The sequence below is a fragment of the Phyllopteryx taeniolatus genome, chromosome 13 (genome assembly GCF_024500385.1).
Source record: "Phyllopteryx taeniolatus isolate TA_2022b chromosome 13, UOR_Ptae_1.2, whole genome shotgun sequence".
Classification (NCBI taxonomy): Eukaryota; Metazoa; Chordata; class Actinopteri; order Syngnathiformes; family Syngnathidae; genus Phyllopteryx; species Phyllopteryx taeniolatus.
In genome coordinates, this window is record NC_084514.1 from 17,184,749 (window position 1) to 17,193,945 (window position 9,197).

Below are 9,197 nucleotides of genomic sequence, written 5' to 3' on the forward strand. Positions count from 1 at the left end.
GGGCTTCAAACACGCTGGAAACATGTTTCACACAAGTCAAACACGCTTGAACAACATGCTTCAAACACGCTGGAACATGGAAACGCACGGGATGAAGATGAGCAGTCACATGATGAAGGTACTGCAAGCTTTATTGGAGGACATCGCTGACACACACGCCCCCACAACCTATGACCTCTACCACCTGTCATGTGACCGGTTTACAAGTTAGCAGATATCAGGCATAGTCGTTCCTCTTGGCGTAACCGTTAGCATTTCGTGTTTGCCGTTTAGCCACAATCGCTCAGAATTCCGAGGCTTCGGAAGCTGGCCTCGCCTCGCAGGCGGCACGTGCGGTCAAGTGAGAGTCGAAGGAAGCGGAATTCTCAACGCGTGGAGTGGCGTGACGTCGGTCCTCGCAGGCGCTGCGGCGGTCGAGCGAGAGTCCAGGGAAGCGGAACGGACCGTATGCACGGCAACACGTGGAGCCTTTCCGGCGGAAAGGTGAGGAGGTGTAGCGGTTTCCGCGTTGCGTCTTTTTCAAGCCATCTGACAGAAAAAGAACCCTCATTCTGGAAATGCGCGATGACGTGGGCTTGTGTCATTTGTCGTGGGTATATTCAGTCGTTCGATGCTGATACTTTTCAAGGTTGAAATTTCATCAAAGGTGATGACTTTTTAAAGACAAAAGGGTAGCGGCGCCCGCCAACATCGGTTTTAGTTTCAAAATGTTTCCCACGTTGTCAGGTTCGATGCGTTCGCCCGGCGACCGAACGTTGGCACACCTCCTAACCCCAAACGCGGAAGTGCTGCGTGCGTAGAGTGAGAGCGAGCGCTGAGCTTAAGGTAGTTTTGCGACGGTTCCGTTGGAGAAGGCGAACGCGCTGACCGACATCAACTGGGAGTTATCTAATCTGTCAGGAGCGGGAGCGGGGGCGGCGGGTGGCGGCGGGGGCTCGTCGGTCAGTCGGCGGCGCTGTTGATGGACTTTTCTGCGGAGTTGGGGTTGAGGTACTCGAAAGCCCTTTGGCTCTGCGAAACTAACTGCTTGAGCGGCGTGAGGATGAGCTCGGTGGCGGACGGGCGGCGTTGGGCGGCGCAGTCGGAAGGCACGGGGGAGCCGTCCGCCTCCGAGTCCTGCTTCAGGCTGGAGCGGCGGCCCGAGGCGGCGGGGTCGGGGCCCGGGCTGCGGACGGCCTTGGAGAAGAGACTCTTGCGCCGGCGAGGACGTCCGTCCATGGCCTTCAGGAAGAGGCTGTTAGCCGAGCCGCGGCGGGACGAGCTGTCCGAGCGGAAGTCCTCCCGGTTCAGGAAGTCCTCCACCTCTTTGTCGGACGGCTGCTGGAGCTGACCCGCACAGAAGAGTGAGGTGAACAACGGTTTACTTAGCATAGCTTAGCGTCAGCGGGAACACAAAGAAAAAAGCCGAAGGCCTCGCTTCATCTAGCCGAGCTTGGCCAAAAGATCTTGAACACCTTAAACACGTCTCCTACGTAAGCGCACTCACCACGTTGTAGAGCGGCGTGGCGTTGACGACGAGTTGCACGAGGATCTTGGAGAGCTCCCGAAGATCCCAGAGGAGCCGCCGGACCTGAAACGGGAGCTCTCGGATCTCCCGCACGGGACGGAGCTCCGCCAGCGTGAGGGCTTGATCCCGAAGCCGGCCCAGGCTCAGTTCCCTCAGGGTCTCTGCGCGGTACACCAGCGCCACCAGCAGCCTCTGCAGGGACTGCAGCAGCCGCCCCAGCAGATCCAGGACGGCCCCCAGCCCCACCTGCGGGGGGCGACAGTGAATGTCCGCAGTCTCGCCTTGATTGTCGCCCACTTCCTTGCTTTGGCGGCAACACGCTTCACCCTTGACAACCTCGCCGCGTTTTTGTCGTTCAATGAAAGGAATATGATACAATATACAGTTTGTGGAGCCTCAAAGCAGAGGTGGGACCAAGTCATTGCTTTGCAAGTCTCAGGTAAGTCTCACGTCTTTGCCCTCCAGTCCCGAGTCAAGTCCGAAGTCCCAGACTTTGAAACTCAAAATCAAGTCGCAAGTCCTAGACATTGAAACAGGACTTGACTCGAGGCTCGGCTGTCTCGACTTCAAGTCGCAGTCAAGTCGTAGACTTTGAACTCGAAGTCAAGTCGCAAGTCTTTAGACTTGGGATTTGACTCGGGACTTGAGGGCAAAGACCTCTGCCTCAAAGCTCGATAGAGGGTCGCGGTTTCCCGTTGCAGCGCTCAATGTGCGGCTGGGAGTCGCCAACTGTCCTTTTTTTCACTGCGCTGCGTGTCTTTTGGGTTCGCTCGCAGCGAAAGTACAGCTATCTGCGTTTTGCGCTCACATTCTCTGTTTTTGGGTGCAGGCGCTTTGCCAAATGTCTTTTTTTCTAACCACGGCTCCGAAGAAAGTGAGCAGATGAGGTCCGTCCATCAATTCAAGCATGAAACATTCTATTTTATGATGTTCTTACTAGTGTAAGTAATCACACATTACACACGTCATGAGATGATGCAATTAAATGAGAACATTGATGTCATTGTAATTCATTACAGTAATGGGAGAAAATGTGTCATTCAATTGAGTTATAATTGAAAAACAGCCGCAAAAGCTCCGATTTTTTTTCACATCACTTCCGCTTGTGATTGGCGACCCTCGCGATTGGCTCTTTGTGATTGGCTCTCTCTGGTCGTGTGCCATTCTGCCCTAGCTAGTCTCCAACGTGACATACTTTTCCGAATATGACCGCCAAGCGCCACCTTGTGGTGGGATTTTGAAAAGGTTCGGCTCATAGTTACCCTTTTGAACACAAAAAGAAACACTTTCATCTTTATTAGTTTGCACTTTTTTACGGAACATTCATTTATCTGGGTTGGCATGTGAAATGAAATTCTTAGTACTATATTATATATTATTAATGATTACATATTGTCGAAATAAGTTTTCAACATGCTGTACACATATAGTTAAAAAATATAAATATAAACAACAGACATTTTTGGGACGAATTTACATTTCATCATGTTTTGTTATGAGTTTAATATTTGTGCAAAATAGCGATCTATGGTTTGAATTCACTTTTTGTAGGAATCATCCAAGGGTCCTGTTGAGGCATTCATTCAAAATTAAGAAAAGTCATCAAATGAGTTGTTTTACGTTGACAAAGTCATTGAACTCCTCCTTCGCACTCCTACTTTCCCTTTTCAACAGGGAAACTTGTAAGTGTAAGCAAGCCCATTTCCAAAGTCATCTCCCCAACACTGGTTATTACTGTATGTTCCGACACTGTACAATACTGTAGAGTGAAATTTGGGGTACTTTGGGCGAACGGCACAAATTCAACTCATCTGTCAAGGTCGCATCGCCAGCGTGAGCCCGGCATTAGCATTAGCGTAGCACGTACCGCTTGGACGGCATCGCCCAGGGTTCCGGACGCGTCCTCCAGCTGTTCTCGGACCTTGACCATGCGGTGGTAAAGCTGCAGGCCGATGCTGAGGAGGAGGCTGCGGACCCGCGTCCACACACCGGGCTCGTCGTCGTCGTCTTCGTCCTCGTACTCCTGAACCCTCGTCTCCCACTCGCGACCTCAACGTACCACATGACACGCGAAAAAGTTCATTTCCCCAAAACAACCTCGACATTTTCACAGGGGGGGCAGTTTGCGGATACGTGCACGAAGCGCAGCAACCACAAATGTGCAACCACATTTTTCAGTTGTTTATTTTTACTTACCCTCGAGAAAAGTTTATTTTGCAAATTGCTGCATTGTACAGTTTATCGGTCACATTCATGGTGAAAAAAGTTTTGTAATCTTTAGATCACAAAAACCTGACAGGGTGTGTCGACTTTTTATATGCACTGGAAAGAAATCTCCAAGGCCTACGCTCACCACGAAAGACATCATGAACATCACGGGCCGAGTCGGACCGAAACGTGGAGCTCGGGCAAGCGTCGTTACTCACGGAGCGTGGGCGGTAGCGGCATGTAGTAGGCGCTGGCGTTCTCCAGGCGGCCGAGCACGTCGTCCAGACCCGACGAGGCGGCGCGTCCCACCTGCGAGTCCTGCAGCTGCCTCACCGCCACCCAGGCGGCGTGAGAGAGACGCTCCATCTGGTCCAGGGCTCCGTCCAGCCCGTCCACCACCCACAGCTGCATGTCGTCCAGAGTCAGGAAGAAGGCGTCCTTCAGGTGAGCCACCACCTGCGCGGGACGCACCGTTACCAATGGCGACGCACGCCTACCGACGCGGGGGCACTCCCTATTGACGACAGTCTATGGCGACTTGGCCATATTGAGGACGGGGTATCCCCTCTATCGGGGTGGTCCCGCCGGCCACCTATTCGGGGCCTCCGAACTGTTACGGCCTTTCCGAGACGGGACGAGACGGGGCCGCGCTTGACTTGATAGATACGCGCAATTGAAAAAGCTTTTTCCTCCGCTTGTTATTTGGTTGGGTCAGGATGTGTAGACCGGGACCGATCTCCATAGCGACCATGCTTGTCGAATATTTGCGGTATATTGTCTTTATATGTGTTTTATGATACCTTAGGACAACGGCTAAAATGTCGCCACTGAGCTAACTCCAGCACATGTACGTGGATGCTTTTTGGGCTGATATGTTGAACATTGTGCATATTCCTAATCACAAATAAATAACGAATCAAATCCACAGACGATCGGTAGAAAAGGCCCCAGAGTCATTCTTTGTTACGTTCAGCTCTACAGTTGATGTGCCCTGAGCATGTTGCTGCGTTCGGAATCATTCGCTCATTCCCTAATTGCGACCGAGGGATTTCCCGTGGACTTTTTAGTCGTTCAACTACATTTTCCACTACGTACATATAGAAATCATGAGCTAGTGATTAGGGCGTGGCGAATTAGTCAACGCTTGCCACCGCTGCCAGGTAGTGACAACACCAAGAAACAAGATTCCAACCTCGTCGGTGGACTGGTTGAGGAAGGGGAAGGTCCTTTCCAGCTGGTCCAGACCCACCAGAGCAAAACTGTTGGCCACCTCAACTGAAGACCACAAAACAGGAAGTGTGTCACGCAAACGCAGGAAGAAGCACAAGATAACCCCATGATGACACCTTAGCTCATATGCTAAACAGCAGTAGCAGTTGTTGTGGGGCAGGAGGGTTAGCGTTAGCTCAAGGATTTAGTAAAGGGAGGGTGGTCTTAGCGTTAGCTCAATGATTTAGCAATATGACAGTTGGCCAGTGAAGAGTGTGACCAAATTGTGTGCGTGAAATTGGTTGGCAGAAACTTTGAACGCTTCCTAGACGAGTGGCTGAGATTCCCAAAGATTCCGTCAAACCACGCTTTCCCTGACCAAAGCGCCGTTGCCGACCGATGGGACCCAAATCCGTCCGCCTGACCTGACTTGTATTTGCGCAATACAGGAAGTGTTCATCGTTCAGTTTCAGTCGGTGGAAAGTCGTGACGTGGATTTGCCTTTGTTGAAAGCTTTAGGCTCCCATCCCATTTGTCACTCATTCGTATACGATAGTCGCTCTATCGGTACAATCAAAGGTCAAATATCAACAAAGGTAATGCGGGCATCAAGTATTTAAGAGTGACATGCAAGTTACGATCTAACGTGAGCTTAATCTTTTGTCATTGCTTTGTGCCTATTACGAAAAATCTAAAGATTAAATAGAAATAACATCCATCCATCCATTTTCACGAGGGTCGCTGGCGGGGGACACCCTGAACTGGTGGCCAGCCAATCGCAGGGCACAAATACACATACATTCATTCGCACTCACATGCACACTTATGGACAATTTGGAGTCTTCAGTTAACCTCGCGTGCATGTTTTGGGAATGTGGGAGGAAACCGGACTACGGACGGATGTCATTAGGGGATGTGGCAACGGGTGCACGGCGGTGTTGACAGTAGCTTTGTGAGCGTTAGTAAATTGTCAGGGATTTAGCATTGGGGCTCGTCTTCATGTTTGTTCAATGATTTAGCAATCAGGGATGCTGTTAGCATTACCATGGGCATTTAGCAATCCATGTGCGGCGGTGTTAGCATTAGCTCAGATTTAGTAGTATTTTGTGTGATTTAGCATCAGCTGAGACACGAGCCTGGTACGCACTCTGAGGCCTGAGGGTCTGCGTGAGGGGCGCGGCACTGCTCAAGGCCACCATGGAGGCGTTTCGGACCCCCACCTCGGCCACGCCTCCCACCAGGCCCAGCAACGGGTAGCGACTTTTGGCCTCCGAGTACACCGAGGTCAGCGACTGCAGCGCCGAGCGGACCAGAGGAAGGTGCGACACCCTTAGCACCGCACTCATCTGAACACACGTGAAAGAAGGTTTTTGTGGGCTGCGCGTGACTGACAGGTGAGGCCCCGACACTCCCGGGCCCCGCCTCCGCCTCACCTCGTGACTGTGACGAGCAGACATGTCGTCTCTTTCCCCAAATCTGAGAGCACACAAACACAGAGCGAGGAAGGAAGTCGGTACATTTGATTTCGAAAAGACTTGAGGTTGCACATCAGTTCAATCTTACATTTAGGAGGGATTTACCCGATTGAATCCCCCTTTATGTAGCACCACCACCGCATCAGTGCAATTACACAAACCATCAATACTCCAAATAAAAAGGCAATATAAAGGCATGCGTGCAACTGTGCCAAGTACAGGGCAAGCACTTCACACTCAATATTTATCGAATACAGTAGTAGGTCTATTTCGTTATTCACGGGTTCACTCCAATTGCGAGGAGACGAAATGAAGAAAGATCGTTTGTGGTTCACATGGAGCAAAGTTCAGAAATATGTTGGAGGTGCAAAACAGCAGGAGCGGCTACGACCCTTTCAATGGTTCGCATGTGACGCTGAGGTTTCTCAGCATTTCTGGAAGGCGAGCGTGAAGAGTCTGCCAAGACGGCGGAGGGCAACAATCGATCCTTGGCGCGTGGCCCATTTGGACGGCGGGCCTTGACTCCTACGTCTGCGCGGCGGCGCCATGAGCCAGTCAGCTGCTTTTCGCACGACATGTCAATGTTCCGGCGTCAAACCAGCGTGGAAATCGTCCTCTTTGGCGGACGCACGGACGCTCACGCGCGCACAAACGACTCTTTCAAGCTCTCTGGTGGCCCGCGGCGGCGCCGTCACGCGGTGGCCGGCGATGATGTCTTTGCTGGCATCGACGCTTCCCGCGTTGACGGGCGAGCGGTCGAGGGTGGCCGGGTCGGACGCCCGCGTGCGACCTAGCGGATGACCTTCACGATGTTGGAGGCAGCTCGGTGATGGCTGGGCCACTTTGCTAGTGAATAACTTGATTTCCGTCTCAAAAGAGAATCCTATTTGTCCATCGGAGATGATCTCATTTCTGCCTTTTCGGACGTCCGCTTTCAGTCCAAAAATGGGACCTGAAAGTTTCGCGATGAACTGAGCAGACACTTTGAAGCCATTGTCTCGGCTCGCTGCTCACCATGCATACCACCGCCCGCGCTCTCCCTTCCAGCACTTTTATGAAACCCTTGGTTCGATTTTCTTTTCTGTTTTACACCGCAAATGATTGGAACACTCTGCAACAAATAATCAAAGTCACCTCAGTCGTCCCAATATCACCGTTTAAAAAGTTAGTCGGGGGAACTGTACACGATTGCTGGAACTCTTTGGAGCCTCTTTTGAACCTTTTATTTACCACCTACCTAAATGTAATGCCTTTTATGTAACTACATCACAATGTACACTTTATTGTGTATGTATTTGTATTTACTTTTATTTTGCTGTGCTGTCTGCAGCCAAGTTGGCGTGACAAACGACATTTTGTTCTTACCAGAATTCGTAAAGGTTAAGTACATGAAATAAATGAATAAACCAAGTAAAACAGGTACAACAAGTGCAGAAAAAAAGAAGAAAGAAAGAGAACAAAAAAGAAAGAAAAGACGGCACCCTGACTGCATACGAACGTGCTCATGTGCCAAAGGAACGGCGGCGCACCTCACCGTGTTGGCCCCCCAAAAGTCCATCCTTCCATTGTTGTTCTCATGAGGGCAGCTGGAGACGATCGCAGCTGAATTTGGGCGAGAGGCGTGCCACGCCCTGGACTGGTCGCCAGCCACTCGCAGGGCACATATAGACAAACGATCGTTCACGCGCACGCCTGAGGACAATTTGTTTGTCTTCGATTAAGCTAACGTGCTCATTTGTTTTTCGGAGAAAAGCTACACAGGCACGGGGAGGAGATCGTGCAAGCTCCAGACGGGATTTGAACCCGGAACCCCAAAAGTGAAAGCCACATATGTTAACTACTATCTCTGCGTGCTGTTGAGCTAAAGGTAAAGAGTAAAAAAAGTTAATAAAAGGAAATAAATCAAGAGGAATGCACAATTCAAAAGTAGACAGTAGAGTGTTGTTTTTTTTATGCCCCTCGAAAAGGAGGGGTGGAACGGGGGGGCCAAGTTAGCTGGCGCCTCTTAACAACGCCTGTATAAGGAGGAGACGGCTGTTGACGCCTCACAAAACCCGTTTAGATGCCCCCCAGATGAGTTGAATGCACGGGGCCGTGCACCGTCCGCCCCCCCTCGCATGCCACTGAGACAGTCTGACCTGAAATTCAAGTTGGTGATGATCGATTGGTCGGTCCTCAAGAAAGAAAGCAAAAAAGAAAGCAAGATGGAAGGCCTCACCCCATCAGAGAGGCTGCACTGGTGAAGATGACGACGGGCGGCGGGCGCAGCGGATTCGAGATGCGGACAAGCGGCGGCGGTGTGACGTGCCGGCGATGCGCGAGAGGCGCTTTTGAGGAGGACCTCTGCGACACGGTCGGACCCCACGCGCCGTGACGTCAGCGGCTCGCCGCATGAATCGATTCTTTCTTGCCAGCCCGCAAACTCTCATCTCATCAGCTTCTGTTCCCAACAACTTCTCCGCTCCCTGCGTGAGTCCTCAACGTGAAGTGAAGCTTGTTTCCGCTGAGGAAAAAACAAGAATTTGATCATTTTGATGCTTCAATTGCAAGAACAAAACTACAACTTGTCAAGTCATTCGTGGCATGAATCAACTCATTCAGCCTTCAGCGGCGAGCAAACATTTCTTTTCATCGGTGATGATGCGGCCTCAGGCACACACGTCATAGCCCAGATGTGAGGAAGACAGGGGTTTGCCGCAGCACATACTAAACAGCCAGTACTTGCCAGAAATTCCAGCAGCTCCTTCAACGTTGGCCTCTCGGCGGCCTCCCTGACCGCTTCTCGTCTTTGCAGGTTT

At 51.3% G+C, this 9,197-nt stretch overlaps 1 protein-coding gene across 1 annotated transcript; it reads right to left on the bottom strand.

Moving 5' to 3' along the window:
- Window positions 1–113: 113 nt before the first annotated feature.
- Window positions 114–8,892, bottom strand: plin6 (perilipin 6). The gene is made up of 8 exons (XM_061793940.1): window positions 8,618–8,892; window positions 6,358–6,400; window positions 6,072–6,270; window positions 4,908–4,990; window positions 3,934–4,171; window positions 3,375–3,556; window positions 1,487–1,753; window positions 114–1,326 (listed from the first exon to the last, which is right to left on the bottom strand). The coding sequence occupies exons 1-8, from the start codon at window positions 8,620–8,622 to the stop codon at window positions 943–945; spliced, it is 1,401 nt and encodes a 466-aa protein (XP_061649924.1). The 5' UTR covers window positions 8,623–8,892; the 3' UTR covers window positions 114–942.
- Window positions 8,893–9,197: the final 305 nt, after the last annotated feature.

Bases quoted from the DNA above. Each gene is read 5' to 3' on its own strand.
- plin6 (XM_061793940.1), bottom strand. The intron at 4,172-4,907 runs GTTGGAATCTTG...CGTCCCGCGCAG, and splicing joins TCAACCAGTCCACCGACGAG to GTGGTGGCTCACCTGAAGGA. The intron at 3,557-3,933 runs GTGAGTAACGAC...TGGTACGTTGAG, and splicing joins GCCGCTACCGCCCACGCTCC to GTCGCGAGTGGGAGACGAGG.